Source organism: Mus caroli, chromosome 6 (genome assembly GCF_900094665.2).
Source record: "Mus caroli chromosome 6, CAROLI_EIJ_v1.1, whole genome shotgun sequence".
Taxonomy (NCBI): Eukaryota; Metazoa; Chordata; class Mammalia; order Rodentia; family Muridae; genus Mus; species Mus caroli.
The window spans coordinates 49,931,142-49,947,488 of record NC_034575.1 but is presented as its reverse complement, the minus strand read 5'-3'; the positions used below and the strand labels follow the sequence as shown (position 1 = coordinate 49,947,488).

The 16,347-nt window shown below is 51.0% G+C and overlaps 1 protein-coding gene across 5 annotated transcripts in view; it reads right to left on the bottom strand.

The window, feature by feature from the left end:
• The window catches only part of Adcyap1r1 (ADCYAP receptor type I), a 49,877-nt gene that overhangs the window by 22,791 nt on the left and 10,739 nt on the right, over positions 1-16,347 (bottom strand). For all 5 annotated transcript variants that reach the window (XM_029478653.1, XM_029478654.1, XM_021164754.2 and 2 more), the window contains exons 4-8: positions 6,569-6,676; positions 4,375-4,395; positions 3,393-3,434; positions 703-812; positions 116-213 (exon numbers count right to left, since the gene is read on the bottom strand). In XM_029478653.1, the coding sequence (XP_029334513.1) occupies positions 116-213; positions 703-812; positions 3,393-3,434; positions 4,375-4,395; positions 6,569-6,676 (379 nt within the window). The remainder of the gene's footprint in view (positions 1-115; positions 214-702; positions 813-3,392; positions 3,435-4,374; positions 4,396-6,568; positions 6,677-16,347) is intronic.

The window sequence follows — 16,347 nt, the reverse complement described above, 5'->3', positions numbered from 1 at the left end:
TGCCCTCTCAGGCCACCTTCCCATCTGCTCTACTAGGGACAGGGTCTGCCTTCCAAGGGACTTTCCAGGGATGATGGGATGGACAATTCTGGCTCTAACTCTACTGGGCTCTCACCGGAAGCGGCACAAGATGACCATGGCAGTGGTGAGGGTGACGAGGGAGGTGCTGTAGCCGACTGTGTAGAGGGCCTTCACCGACAGGTAGTAATAATCCTGGAGCAGGGCACAGGACATGCAGGGCTCTGCTTGGGACCAGTCACTGCCCCCCTAGGGCCCACACCCAGTGTCCCAGACCAGGCCCTTGGGGCCCAACATCTCCCCCATCTCTGCCATCACTCCACTCCTGGCTGGATGCCTGTTCCTCTCTGTATAGGGTCAGTACTCTAAACCTTTTCAGAATGTACTGAAGGCAAGGGCACTGATCAATCAGATCTGAACACAGCCCTAGCCTGAATACAGGTTGAAGAAGCTCCCTGCTAAACCCAGAATTAAGTCATCAGTTTCTGGGCTATCTGGAGGACAGTGTCCTGAACAAGTAGCCATGGTTGAGGGGACTTGTGCAAGTTGTGGGGACAGAACCCAGCAGGGTGAATGAACAACATCCTACCCTCTATGCTCCAGGCTCAGTATACAGCAGGCAGGCACTCATGAGTGCCGCCCACAGCCCTGAGCTCTTCAGAACTAACCCATCACCTTACTTACCTGATCCCCAGACTCAGGCTCATAGTCATCAAACCCACAAGCATCGAAGTAATGGGGGAAGGGCTCCGACCAGCCATCCTCAGTGCAGTTCCGGCCCACGACCCCCATGTCTGCAGAGAACAGAAAACTAGGCAAGGCATGTGAATGGCTTAAAATGACCCTGAAAAATGATTTCATAGTGGGACTTCCTGAAAGTACATGTGTTCAACGGGGTGGCTCAAGCTAGAAGGCATGAGATGGAGTGATTGCCAAAGACCTGGCATGTGTCCTTCACTAATGGCAAGGGAGATGGGGAGCAGGTGAATGAGCGACCTGATCCCTTCATTGAGAATCCAGCATGTCTGTATCTCTCCTGTAATATTCCTGAACACTCAACAGAAGAAGATCTGGAGCTCACCCAGGACCCTAGATCAGCACTACTCAAAATGTCAATGTGCAGAAACCACCTAGAAACTTGTCACAAATGCTACGCTCAAGCCAAACCCCAGGGTCCCTAACAAGCCATTCAGGATATTCAAGGCCTCCTTCTGTAGGGGACTGTTGGGTGCCTACCAGCAGCTGTAACATCTCACACCAATGAATCCCCTGGCTTTATTGCTTTTTAGCAAGCCCAGGAATACTCTATTTTACCGCCAGCCTTACAAAGATACAAACTCAGTGGAGTTTTGTTTGTTGTTTCATATTTGCCTTTCAGAGTTTTCATCTGCCTCCCATCACCAATGTGCATTCCTTCTCTTCGGATTGACTTAAAGTTCATTGTGTGGGAGGCTGGAGGGATGGAGCAGTCACGGCTACTGAAAGAGGCGCTTGCTACCTGCAAAGCAGAGCGCAGGCTATTTTTCACATAAGTGGGTTGCTTCGGCCTTGAATGACATCACGTCATTCTCCTGAGCTGGTGAGAGCTACTAAGGTCCAGGAGAGCACCTAGCAAGTAGGCCTTTTCTTCCAGCTAGCACCTAAGTATGGCCCCAGATATTTGCCCCTACCTGACAGCCCAAGAGCTACCAATCTCTTAGGGCATATGGAAAGGAACAGGATTCAGGGTAATCTTAAATCTCCAGAGACAAAAATCAGGATTTTTCAAATTTCAGTTGTAGCACCTTGTGGACTTGGTAGAGTGCAGATGCTACAGCCTCATCCTGGAGTGTGTGATACAGTCAGTCTATGGGTTTCAGGGGCGAGTGACCAGTGTGTGGTAAGAGACCTCTGTGGACAGGGTGTTTGGAGCACACACTGCTTGTCCTCTGTGATCAAGGTGGTCTCTGGAAAGCTCTACAAGGAGGCAATGGGTCAGTGCAGAACAAAAGAGAGAGGAAAAGACTCCTCATTTTTCCAGACAGTAGTCCTTGCTCTCCTGGAACTCATTCTGTAAACCAGGCTGGCCTTGAACTCAAAGATCTGCCTGGCTCTACCTCCTGAGTGCTGGGATTAAAGGCATGCACCACCACCCACCTGGCTACCCCCTCTCTTTTCTAACCAGCACCCACTCCTGCTGGTGGACTTGGAAGGTGTCAGAGAGTTGGACATACCCTTCCTGGGAGGAATGATAGAGCCTGCCCACAAGAACAGTCTGCCCAGAATGGGAGAGTCTCTGCAGCTTCTCTGACACCTGTGACACAAGCCAAGAAGGGACTGCAGCAGCCTGGGTCACTTTTAGCAATTTCATCAGATTGTCTCTTTTTCAGAAAAGTATGTCTCTGGCTGCTGCTGGCAGCCTCCCTGCAAGGTCCCCGGAACAGTTCAGAATGTCTGAATGCCTCGTCCATCTCAACTGAGAGTCAGAGTGGCTGAGCCACTGCCCTCCCTGGGCTTCAGTAAACTCCGACTTGCCCACCTCATAGAGGTAAGAGGAAGAAAGAGACAGAGGGTACAGAAACTTGAAAATCAATTTTTACAAAAAGCTTCCTAGAGGGAAAAGCCATTTCTTTTCTTTTATTTTCCCTCTTTATTTTAATAACACGAAGTAGGCTTGGATAAACATAAATGTTTTTGTTCCCAAAATTGCTCTATGACTATTGTTCTGGTAGAAATCTCCGGAAGATGGAGCACTCTCCAGACTGCCAAACCTTGAATGACAGCATCTCTTTTGCTAGACTGTTTTGCTCCAGCATCATCATAGCAGCATAGCACGCTCCCTGATAGTATCCCACCATATCGTCTAGATATGGTAGCCAAGCATCTTGCCTCGATCCAGCTGGCTAAATCAGAGACTCCGGTGAGACCCCGGAATCTGCCCTTTACCGAGACTGCAGAGAGCGGGATTGGGATAGGGAAGCCATACATCCTCCTGACACCCTGCCTCTTGCAGCTCCAGGCTCACCAGGGTTGTGGGTGATTGGCTGTGATGCTCAGAGTGGTGCATGGCTCAGCCCCATCCAGTTGACTGAAGTGCATAGCTGAACCCTGAGAACTTCTACGGGAAGTTCAAAACCACCAAACACCTTCTAGTACAAAGGCTCCCCACTTACAGCCCATGATAGGCCCCAAGATACCCATGACTCCCCCACAGCACATGGTTACAAGCATGATGGAGTCTTTTCTCTGGGTACTTGGGCACCATCTTCCAAGAAGACAACACACAGCTCTATCAGAGAAGGTACACACTCTAGAGCACACAGAGGAGAAAGCCCAGCTACAAAGCAGCTGCCCTCCACCCCACCAGCCCAAGGTGACTCCAGCACACCCCTCACCTGTGATCTCCAAGGAATTACTATCAGCAAAGCCAGAATCCCCTGCGAAACACAAGCATGGGTCAGTCAGAAGGCTGTGCCTGCCTATAAGTTGCCCCATCAGCTAAGGCTAGGGCTGCCTAGTCTGTGGAGAGTGGGCAGGGGATCAAGAGACTGAACCTCGGGAGCCACACTTCGCTCTGGCTCACTGTCTCTAGCAGCTCCAGTCTCACCAGAGCAGCAGCTGCATGGCTGTGATGCTCACAGTGGTGTGTGGCATGGTCCCTACCAGAGAGTCTTTATGGAGAGAGGGTGATGCTCACAGTGGTGTGTGGTAATGGTCCCCACCAGAGAGCCTTCATGGAGGGAGGAAATGGAGTGAATAAGCCTGGGGCTTGGGAGTTTTCTTTGAAGTTCAACTCCTGCCTCTACTCCAAGTCTGTTTTTCACCAAAGGGACACCCAAAGCCCAAAGAGTTTATCTGTAGACAGTTTTCTCCCCACTCCATAACCTTTATATTTATCTCAAGATGGCCTAGAAGTTAACCCCATTTACTCTCGACTTTTCAAAATCCCATTTCTAAGCTGAAGTGTTACCTCCTTCAGGAAGTCTGCCCTGACCTCTTTCCTGTCCTGACTGCATAATCTACCTTGTGCATTCCCACCTCGTAGCTTCTGGAATGACAGAGTCTGTGTGAACTCAAGAACGGGGCTGTCCTGCACATAGAAACATGCATGCACTATGCACACAAACAGATGTTTTCCAATCTCTCCATTGGTGATTCAAACACCCGACCCAGCTTGAAAGGGCCTTGAAGCCCAACACTGTGTCTTCCATCCCTCCTACCCCCTCCAGGATGGGCGGAGGGAAGGCGTTGATCGCTGATGATCCTTCTATGATTGCTGCCCCACCATCATCCCAGCATCCAGGAGCATCAGATCTCCTCAGGCTGGGCTCTGACGGGCTAGTGAAACTCAGTCTGCCCTCCCAGGGGTCCTCTTACCTATGGTTTCTGTCATCCAGACTGTATGTAGAGGAAGAGAGAAAGAGAGAGAACATGAGTAGAAATGCAGAGGTGACCAGGACTGAAGTCAGATTTGTTCTCACAGGTTATTCGCGCCACCCCTTGCCCCAACTCTGAGAAACCCCAGGTAGGGTCCTAAAGGCCTGAGGAACCTATGCTACAACCTGGCAGGTTCACAGGGGCAGGGGCAGATCTAACTCCACCTCCAGGTCAGCACAGGAGGAAGGGGAGACACTGACCAGGGCTCCCAGAAAGCCAGCACCACAGGGAGGCCAACAGCACCATGACTGAGCTTCCTGGGAAGGTGAGAGCAAATGAGACAGTGAGTCTAGTTGCTTCTGTGGGGAGGGCAAGTCTCACTACCAAGCTTGTGAAGAGAGGCGCTAAAGGCCCTGCTTTAATGAACCATTAAGAGGCAGGTGTAAATAACATCCCTGCTCCCTGAGGCGGGAGCAGCTGAGGGAAATCATTTTACCCTCCTTCCTGTCACCTCTTGTGACTGCGGCTGTAGGAAAGGAAGGGTTTGTGGCTGGAATCCTGCCGAGAGAGGATGTGCCACGAGCTTCACATAACTAACTGAAGTAAAGCAATGGGCACATGGAGGAAGTGATTAAGCTGCCTTGCAGAGGAATCAATCTTAGGAGCTAGCTGAATCACAGGCCCTGTCGCTGACAGCCCCTATCTTCCCCCTATTCACTCTCTCTGTTTACAGCCTCCTCCAGCGCTTACCCCTCAGGATAGGAGCATTCAGAAACCAGACTAGCAGGAGGTGGGTAAGATGTGGGATAAGGAGAGGTGAGGTATCAAGATAAACCTGGCCTTCTCTGAGCTCTGGATAGAAACTCAAAGATGGAGGCTCCAGACTCTAATGCATACTATTCTTTCTCCCCTCCTCCTGCAATCCGCTGGTGGTGGCCTCACAGACAGGGCCAGACATCCCCTCCATGAAGTCAGGCCCGTGGGGGTCCTGTCTTCTTCCACATTTATGGATCCAATATCACAGCTCCACCACTGCACCCACTCATGGGATCCCAATTTGGCCCGGGAACTCTACAGTGACATCATGGTCAGTGGCACTAGAGACCATGAGCAGACATGACATGTGAGATCCACAGAAGCTGCAGTCGACAGCTTTGGTTTCCCGGCACCAGGCCTTCACATATGTCCCTGAAGCCTATATCTACATGTCACAGGCTACTTTCCTTGGTGTCTGAGGCCATCTCTTAGACAGCCTGGGTTAGTGGAGCAGGGCCCTCTCTCCTTCTCCTCTAAATCCTCATGACCATCTGAGGGCAGCAAGGACCAGAGACAGCCCTTTCTTAGCATGTGTGTGTGCACTGGTGGACTAGCAGACTGGTGCTAGGCTGGAGGTTTGGGCATCTGCCCACATCAAGTGGTGAAAGAATGTGGTCATGGTGTCTCTTCACAGCAATAGAAACCCTAACTATAACCAGGGTGTTTTGTTGGGCGTGGTGGTGCTCGCCTTTAATCCCAGCACTCAGGAGGCAGAGGCAGGCAGATTTCTGAGTTTGAGGCCAGCCTGGTCTACAACGTGAGTTCCAGGACAGCCAAGGCTATACAGAGAAACCCTGTCTCAGGAAAAAAAAAAAAAAGAACAGGGTGTTTGGTCATACAGTCCCATCCATATCTTCCGACGGGCTTCTGAGACATCTCTGCCTATGTCGTCATCATGGTAACTATGATGATGTCAGCTAACTTTACTATTAAATATGCAAAATGCACCAGGTGCTGCGCTACATACATCTCCATAGGTGACCTGGCTTTATCCTCACAGACCACCTGGGGAAACAGCCACCGTGTCACATGGCCATCCGGCAGGCCAACAACTTGAGTGATAATCTGCCTTGCTGAAGGTGCCCAGTGGGGTAGACAGTAGTGTTGCCATGGACTATGCCTAAGCCCAGATTGCTCTCACATGCCCTGAGAGACACCTGGCAATGCAGACCTGGCACTAGGTGCAGTGCTGGAGAAGTGGTGTCTCCATGTTCTCCCTATACCAGCATGAAGGGCACCATCCCATCCTGCCGGCCAGCTATCAGCTGCCATCTGGGGGGGAAGCTGAGTTTTTAAAGATTAGTTCCAGGAAGAGGCATGGCTGTGTGGACTGCAGGTTAAACCAGCACAGTCGGGAGAGATTCTGAGTTCTCCTTACCTTGGTCCGGGTTGAAGATCCGGAAGACCTCAGGGCAGCTCACAAGGACCATCTCACCTATTTGAGCAGGCTTCCAACATGTGATATTGTCCCACATGCCAGGGCAACCTGGAGGAGAGGGCCATAACCAGACACAGATACACCATACACATCCCACATGTGCAGGTACACACAGGCACAACACTCACACACACCACACACGCGCGCGTGTGTGTGAGTGGTGTGAGTGGTGTGTGTGGTGTGTGTGTGTGTGTGTGTGTGTGTGTGTGTGTGTGTGTGTGTGTGGTGTATATATATAAAACTGATGCGTACACTGAGATGCCCCTCTGTAGTGGCTAGTTTTAGATATCAACTTGCCCTGCTCTGGTGATGGTAGGAGCATCATCAGAGAGGATTAACAAAGGAGGAAAGAGCCACCATGAACCTGGGCAGTACTATCTGTGGGTGGGCAGGAGGAAAGAAGAAAGCTAATGGAGTGCTGGCACCCCCTGATCCCTGTACTTCTGAGGCACCATAATGTGAGCTGGGTTGCTCCCCTGTGCCTCTCTGACCAGACACAAAGCCCCTGAAACTGAGAGCACACACACATGCGCACATTTATCATGGACTGCTGAGAAGCTGGCTCTTGCAGAGAACAAAGAGCTTACAAGGAGAGAAGGTGAGTCTTCCTGTGTGAGGAAGGCTTGCTCCCGCACCTAGAAAAACACCCCAAGAGTAGTCCACAAAGGCACTGCAAGAACTGCAGGGCAGGGGTCCCTGTAGAAGGCCTCCTCTTCTTGTCCTCCCAGCCTCACTGCCATTCTGGGGTCTGGCCTCATAGCCACCACAGTGAGGCTCATTTCTCCGTGAAGGTGGGGTTGAGGTCAAACCAGCTCTGAGGATGCCCCCCATAGCCCACCTCCCTCTCAGCCCAGGCCTAGAGCAAGAAGCTGCCACCCACAAAGCTGGCACCTGGAGTGAGGTCACAGCTTGCCCAGCTGAGAGACGCTTGCTCGGAAGTGACTGTGGAAAGACTTGGAACAGAAAGGCGATGGAGGCAGAGTCCTGGAGGAGGCCAAGGTCAAAGCCTCGTCGTGGGGATCAGCTGGCAGAGGGGAAGGGACAGGTTCACAGAGAGGTACTCAGGAATCACTAGGTCTCCCTAGGGTAAGCAGTGAGGAAGAAGATAATGTCAGGCTTGACTGGTTCCGATTGGGTCTGACGGCTCCTGGACAGAGCCCTCTGCTGTCCTCTGGCCACCATCTCTCTGCCCCTCCTCTACACTGCAGCAACACTCATCAAGGTCATCAACAACCTCTTGGCTGCCAAGTCTGAAGAATAGTTCCAACCCCAGCCAAGCTAGACTCTGCCCACTTGACTGGCTATAGCTTCTGGAAGTCATCCTGTCTTGGGCTACCCGCCCACTCATTTTGGATTAGCTCACCCTGCTCAGGGACATAACAGAATGACATGTAGACATCTCCAGTCTTTGGCCTCCAGCCATTCTCTGGGTTAACCCCAGGGTCATCTTTTTGCTACATGTTCCTACTTTGAGGGGCCAAAGCCAAGTCCAACGTGGGAGTCCTAGAATCCACCCAGACCCTCCTACTAAACCCACACTGTTTCAGCCCAGCTAGATCCCTGAGAGTCATTCACTCCCGTTACATCATGGGTGGCATCGAGTCCTGCTTGGTTCCCTTCAGACATCCACCAGAGCTAGAAGCTCTTGCTGACGTCACAGCCACTGCCTCTTCCTAGATCTCTCTCAGCTAGGAGCAAATCCTTTCCAAATACACACCGAGCTTGGTGACTCCTTATCATCCACCTTGAAAATCGGTATGCCTCACACCCCAGTTCCTAGGTATGACACCTGTTGTCCCTATCCCTACCTGGCCTTGCCAGGCCTGCTTCCCCTTGAGCAATTGAGTGGTGAGACATGTCTTTTGGTTGCGAGCCTAGCCTTTAATGGATGAGCCATCTCTCCAGTCCATGAGTCATGTCTCCCAAGGAAAGGATGTGATGAAGAAGAACAAGGAGGAGGGAGCCCCAGGACACCACACTTGGGGGTTAACAAAGAGCATATGACAAAGGTACAGTGGGATGGAGAGTGATGCAGAAACACAGGAGGTCAGAGAGCAGCAGAGAGCTTCAGGAAAGCAACCTGACCTACTATGTACAGGGAGTCTACAGACAGGAGAACCTGTGTCCCATAGGGAAGTGAGTGAGTACCCACATACTGCCTCCCAGTACTGTTAGGAGAACAAATGAGTTCCAACATGGACAGTTCTATGAACAGCACCACACTCCATACATGTTGGAGTTGCCACTGACCTTAATTCCTTGATTGCCACTAGAGGCTTCTGGGAATCAGGCCTTAGGAGAGGGGTGACCCCGCTGGGGAGACAGAAGTTAAATGGCCACCTACTGAGAAGCTCAGAGGAAACCTGAGTGTGACAGCCTGGGGCAGGCTTCATATCATCATGTTTCCTCTGTCCAAGTCATGACTTCCGGCAGCAGAAGACATCCCCAGTTTCTAGGTCTCTCAGAAGTTAGCTCTTGCCACATTGGCATTCACACTAGTGACACTGGCCTGTGGCATCCTGCTTGTACAGTGACGTCCTCTAGGAGCTAGGAGACATGCTAAAGCTCTGTATGCTGTGAGAGGCCAAGTGGACAAGGACTCGGAGGACCAGAGGAGGAAAGCCACCTATCTCCACAAGCAGCTATCAATGATTCCTGTCTACCCAGGATGTCTTGCCAGCACAGCACCGTGACATCATGTCCTTGAAAGAGACCCAACAGTACATCTTTGGCTGCCATGGCCCATGCTGACTGTGAAATGCCCATGGAGTATGACCATGTCTGGCCCATACCCCAGAATCCTTGGCCAGCAGATGTTCCCGTAATGTGGAACATTAGGCCCTGGCACAAGCAGCTGCTATTCCAGCTGACAATGCTGGGGTGAGAGGGCATGAATGTGAGGGCTGGGGGGCAGGGAGTGGCAGCAGCCAGGATCCAGAGCTGCGGATCAGAGGTAGAGGCAGGGGAAAATAACGCACGTCCTTAATAAGAGTTTTGCATGCCTTTCCTGTGTTAGATGCACAAGAAGTTATAAGAGGACAAGGTTGGAGGAAAGGCAGGGCCCCCGTTCTGAACCTGCCTAGGAGACACCAGATTTATGTTGTGGTCTTCTAGGCTGTAATTCACAGGTTAGTGTCAGAACAAGGGCTGAGTATCTGTTGGTACCCCAACTTGGATTTGTCAGAGCTGAAATCAGGAACTGTGGGCTAACGGGACTTGCTGGTGTCTTAGGAATAGCAAATGCCACTGGGACTACTTTCTGGCTCCTCTGTCTAGTTCCTTGTCTGAAATTCCCAATGATCTACCTGTCACAAGCCTGGAAACTCTCCCAGTCCTTCTCTCTGTTGCCAGTTTTGTCTTCTCACAAGGCCAGGATAGAAAGAAAGCCCAGAACAAGATCCCTATGACCCCAGAACCTATAAAGACCTCACTCACAACGACTGACCACCTTTGGACTTGGGGCAGAAGGCAGGCTCACAAGAGGGCCTTGAGGTTTTCTAGCTGAGGACAGAAACCTATGTCCCCACCACGCACACAAAATGCATGCAGTTTCCACAGTGCAGCGCAGTTAATTTTAGTGGCAGCAGAAGCCTTCACAATGCCTAAGCTTCCCTCTCCTCTCCCCTTCTCTCTCTCTCCCTTCTACTTTGCCTTCTCATTTTCTCACTAATTCATTAATTCAAGAGATTCGGTGAATGAGTCCTGCAGGGCAGAGTGATGTAAAAGCAGTCAATCTGGGCCTCACGGAGCTCACAGTGGTTAGGAGTGCTCTGCTGGGTGAGGTGTAGGCTCATTTCCTACTGGGGATGGGGGGTTATGAAGCAACTCAGTGTTTTTGGGTAGCACAAGTTACTGTCATACCATGCTGGAGGTCAGGGGCCTAAAATGAGTCTCACCTAGTTAAAACTGAGCATCAGCAAGACTGCTGGAGGCTTGTGGGAAGGAGCCTTTCCTCGACAATCCTAAATTCAAGTGGTCGCCAGTGTTCTTTGGTTTATGGTCCCTTCCTCCAGCTTCAAAATTAGCAGCCTGGCATCCTAAGCCTCTTTAGCTCTCCTGTCTTCTCTCACTTTTAAAGATGCTAATGACTTCATACCACATTCACCCAAGCAGCCCAGGACCCTCTCCCTATCATCAGAACTCACACTAAAACCCTGTCAGGAAAGGTAACATTTGCAGGTTTAGGGAGCAGAGAGTTAACATTTATCTCTAGATAGTAACAGAAGACCTTTCTTTGCCTGCCATAGAGGGCAGAGATCCAGACAGACAGACAGACAGACAGACCAAGTATTCAGGTTCGTGGTTCAGAGAGATAAGCAAGAGTGAGACAGAAGGCCATGCCAGCGTATGGTAGTATCCCAGGGAGGATGAAAGGGCTTGATTCAGAGTAATGGCAGCAAAGATAGATAGGACTATGTAGGACAGTTTGGAGACAGGAACAGCGGGGCATGAAGGACAGAGCTGGAGTGTGCCACAGATGACTGGTACTCACCCATGTCACTCATGTGACTACTCCCCTGAACTCTAAGCCCTTGGAAAGGATATCAAAGAGGTGACCTAGTCTCTAATGCTACCCTCAGGGACCTCTATCTTTCTATCTCTTCCTTCTCAGTAGCATCCTCGAGACCACATACAAAGGGTATCAGTGTTCCAGCAGGGAACCTGGGTCTCTTAATGTCCAGGCAAAGCTAAATTCCAACTCTTCACTACAGCTAACATAGCAATCTATGACTTGTATAAGCGAAAAAAAAAAGTCACTCTGGAGTTGTAAGTTGGCTCATAACTGCAGTATACCCTGTGCTTCACTGACTCACATACAAAGGCGGTAAGAAAGTGTGATGGATGTCGTGCTGGCTTCTGACTTGGGCACCTGTATGGACTGATGAAGATATAAATGGGTGGGAAGATGGATGGATAGACGGATGGATGGATGGATGGATGGATGGATGGATGGATGGATGGATGGATAGATGGATGGATGGATGTTTGAATGTATAGATAGGTAAATGGATATGTGGGCAATGGGTGGGTAGATGGTAAGTAGAAAGGTAGGCGGCTGGTTAGACAACCACAATAAAAAGACCAGTTAGCAGTCAAATGGTGAGAATTTAGACAAGTTGAGAATCATGTTTGGTCTCACATATGCTGGATTGAGATGGTAGTAAGAGCCAAAATTAAACCAGACAAGGATGGGTGAGGTGGTCAGGGTAGGTAGATGATTATCCAGTGAGAGAATGAGTTCACAGAACACACAAGAACGCCAAGGCTTAGAAATGGAGCTGGCAAACAAGACGGCAGAAGAAAAGCAGGACACAGCAGCCAGGTACGCCAGTTCCAGAGAGAAGATGCTCAAACACCCTCCTCCCTGTCCTCCTCTAAGGCAGGCCTTGTTTCTTTAGAGCTAGCTTCACTTGATTCCTCCCCCACCCTAACCCCTCTCCCCTGCAGTTCTACTCCAGCCCCACCCCTAACTCTCCCAGCTCCATCTACACAAACCCCACTGAGAAATGAGGGCACCATGGGCCAGGGAGCACTACTGCACAGTTTGAGGATTGTGCCCACATTCCCCCTGACACTCTATGCCAAGCAGCAGTGACTCGTGTGACAGCAGGGGGTGGGGAAAAGGGGGGTTGGGGGCACAGAATATACTCAGGAATAGAGCTGAGAGAGAATGCATGAGCCATTAGTCTTTGAAGGATACAGAATGAAGAGCTAATCAGAGGTTGTCATGGTGATATTTCTGTCCAGTTCCACATAGAGTTCAAAACTCTTGAGCCCAGAGACACCAGAGTGACAGACAAAGCCAAGATCCTCCCTTCCTTTCAGGACCCATCCAGGGATATTCAGGCTTTCTTAAAGAAAGGCCTTCATTTGTGCACACAATTTGAAAGTGAAAAACAACTCAATTTCCTGAAATTCACTTGACAGTCAAGGTTTCCTGTTTCATTGAATGAGCAGCCCTCCCCCTCCCCCTCCCCCTCTGAGGATGGGAGAGAAGAAGCAGAGCTGAAGGCAGCAGGTCTCCTAAGTGTGACCGGAAGCCAGAAACACAACTGGTAGCCTCCCGGACTGCAGACACTCAGGCCCCACTCAGACCTAGGTACGAGATACCCTGGGACCACCCAAAAGTCTTAACAAACCGTCACGAGAGTCTGACACAGGCTTGAGTTCTGACAGGACCAGCTCTGGAAAATATGAGTATTAGAAAACCCCTCAGTCAGGTTCCTATGAACCCTACGTAGGGTAAGATTCTCAGAGCAAGGGTCTCTCGTGGTTGGTCCTGGTCAGTGTTGGAGCAGCTAGGAGGCCAATGGGGGTGGGGAGCTGGTCAAGGCACGTGAACGCTCTCTAGGACAAGTCTAGAAAGGCAGCATGAAGACCTAGCTCCTGACCGGCCACAATACTTCAGACCTTGCTCATCGATCTCAGCACGTGGCCTGTACTGCAGCCTAGCAAGACCAGCTCTTCCTGGACACAGGAAGGTCCCCAGGCTCACAGTCCAAGGCCCTACTGGCTACAGTCTAGACAAACAAGCCCTGATCCAGATGGAAGGATCAAAGAATGAGCCTACACGGCCTGTTGTGCATAGACCAGCCCCAACTCCTTCTCCTCTTCCTCCTCCAAGGGCACAGGCAGTGCAGCAGAAAGGGAACTCCCCAGTCGGGAGTTCTGGGCACCCACCCAGAGCTGGCTGAGACTCTGCATGTGACTTGTTAGTGACAGCACCTCTGGCTCAAACTGCTTCATATGTCATGTGGCAGAGCCAGGCTCGGATATGGGCTCAGGGCCCATGTGGGATCCAGGGATTTGGAATGAGAAATGAAATAAACCTCCATCCCTGATCCTCCTCCCAAGAAACCCCTGCAACCCATGCCCAAGACAACGGGGTGGCATCTCCAACCCTGAAGACAGGGAGGTGAGAGAATATGGGTACCACCACACAGTGTCACATGCGGTCCTTGCTTCCAAAAATCCCCAAGCTTTTACTACAACAGACTCAGCTTACTAGATATGCCATGGCTGTCTCCTAACCTATACTAGAGCTGAGACATCCCCACCAGCAGCCTGTTTGTGTGGATGCTGGTGGGAACACTACCTCATTGCCAGTCATGTGAAAAAGCACATTTACGTATGGTGTAAAATAACTGACAGTCTTGGTCCTCAAATCTAGTGAACTGCACTTTTATCATTATTTCACAGGATAAAGCATTGTTCCACGTCACTTACACTCACGTCTCCTGTTTACAGTCTCTCGACTGCACAAAGTGCGGACCCAGCCACCGAGGTCTGTATTCTTGAGCTGTGTGGTGGTCTCAGAGCCTGCCCAACCCCACCATTCTCAGCTGGCCCTGACACTGAGAAGCTGCCGAATGGCTGTGTGTGCATATGCATGAAAGCTGCGCTGTGTTTACAGTCCCGGGCAGGCACGGAAGCAAACTGGCAGGCTTTCTTCTTCATTTTCAAATGTGTCTCCGAGTTGTCACTACTTTCTGGTGCTGTCTGTGCTGGTAACTGCTCAGGGACAACATAGTTGGAGAGGCAAGGGGAGAGTACAGTTGACTGATTCCCTGCTCTCCCCAACCAAGGCTAACAACACAGCTCAGCTCTTAATCCTGTGTCACTTCCAAATATAATGAGATCTTGGGCCGATTCACCTGCTCCTTGGCCTTATCTCTCACACCCGACATCGCCTGGGCCCAGCAGTAGGGGTGCTTCTTCTCTAGGGTGATTAAACTTGTATAAACTTTACAGTCAGCCAGAGGCAGGCTCTGAGGACATACCTCCTTGGAATCTGAGTCCAGATGTTTCTGACCTTGGCTGTGTGTGCTGAAGGACTGTTCATTGACAGACACCTTAAAGTGTACCTAAGGACTTCAATGGCATGGCACAGTACAGTGAGATGGGCCCTGCTTTAGGGACACAAGATTGTTTAGTTCAAAGACCCAGGTGAAGACATTCTTAAAGGCAGGCGTGAGCCTCATATGAGGCTCAGAAGACATGAAGGCTCTCCCTTGGGGGCTGACAACGGGGTTTAGCTGTCCTAAACCCTGAACCTTGGCAAGGTGCCCAGAGCCTGCCTGCCCAGATGCCTGTTTCTGTAGATCATACCATGGGACTTTCAGACAGGGACTTGAGGGATGCTACACTCAGCATGGCCTTCCCCAGGGACTCCATTCCTCTGCCCTTGCCCTTCCTCAGTAGAACCTTCCACCACTGAAGCACTTATGCAAGCACCCTTTGCCTTAATGGGGCTCTGCTCTGATCAGTGCAGGCCTCTCTTGAACACAGACCTAAGACCTTCTCCTCCACAAACTTCTCTCCTGCTTATGCGTTCAGCAGGGAAGAAATCTGTTAGCAGAAAGACTTTGCCTCTCCAGTTGCAGGATTGGAGTGGCCTGGGGGAGCTGGTACCTCTGGACCTATCCCATAGTACACACAGGCTCTACCACCCTGGTGTGGGCTTCAAGGTGATGGGCAAAGAAGCAAGAAAGGAACTCCAAGTGGGTGCCCTCAGGTGGAAGGAAACGCCCACCACTGTTCACTTAGGCTGGCAAGCTGAGTACACGTATGAACGCTGAGGACACATGTCTGCCCTGCTAGAGCCTGCTCTGTAAGTGCTAGCCCACAGCGCTCACCTGGATAAGTTAGGCTCCCCCTGCCTAGGTTCCATCTCTCACCCTCCCTCCTCTCCTCAGCTCTCTGAAACCAGAGCTGGTTCTCAGCTCTCTCTTCTCTTTCAGAAAGCCCTTCCAGGCGGTTCCAAATGGCATCTACCTCTGACCTAGCAAGAAGGTGGGACGCCTGGAGCTTTCTGCACTATGTGGAGCCTCACAGATGTAGTGACCCTGAAGTCCTCAAGCCTCTACAGCTTCCTGTAGACTGCAGCTGCTAGGCATCACTCTCCTCTCCATTTCGCCCAAGAAAATTAAGGCAGCACATGTCTTCAAAGGTGACGTAGAAATCATGCTAGGCTTCAGGGTGCGCTGTCCTAAGGCGGTACATTCTAGTGACTGAGGACATCAACTGCCTAAATTCAGGCTCTGGTCACAATGAGCTACAGTCTGAAGTAAGGTGCAGGCTCTCTTTACACCCATTTCTTCGTCTATGAAGTAGGAGTGATTACACATGCCCTGCACCTTCAGTGTTCTCCTCTGCTCCCGGCTCACCTGAAGTCCAACGTCCACCCCTCTCTTGGATTGGCTTTCATGGCTCTAGCGTCTCACCAGAGCCTCCTGGGAGCTGCTGAATATCAGGTAACTATGCCAAGCCAAGATTCTGGGTTAATCTGCACTGTGGTTTGTGGATGGTCTCCTAAAAGGTCCTCTGGGTATTCTAGGCTATTCAAGCCCCACCTGCTCCTCCCAGTCCTTACCTCTTCTCTGAAGCTACCAGGGGAGCCCCTCCCACTAGCATCTGCCTATCCTTTCCTTAGGGCTATGCTCATACCTGTCTTCTTTAGCTTTAGCCTTCAGACAAGAACGCCCTACGAGCAAGCCTGTCCTGTCAGCTCCTTTGGACCAGAGTTCAGCTGAGGAGTGTAATTACACTGAGCACAGCCTCACACAGTAAGCCCTCATCTCTCTCCCCTCCCCCTCTAAGAGCCACCATTTGGAACCAACAACTCCATGTCAGGAGGCAGGCTTTATGGTGTCTACCCACATGGTAGACAGGCACTGGGTAGCTATTGCCTTCAGGACCTAGTTTCCCACCCACACAAA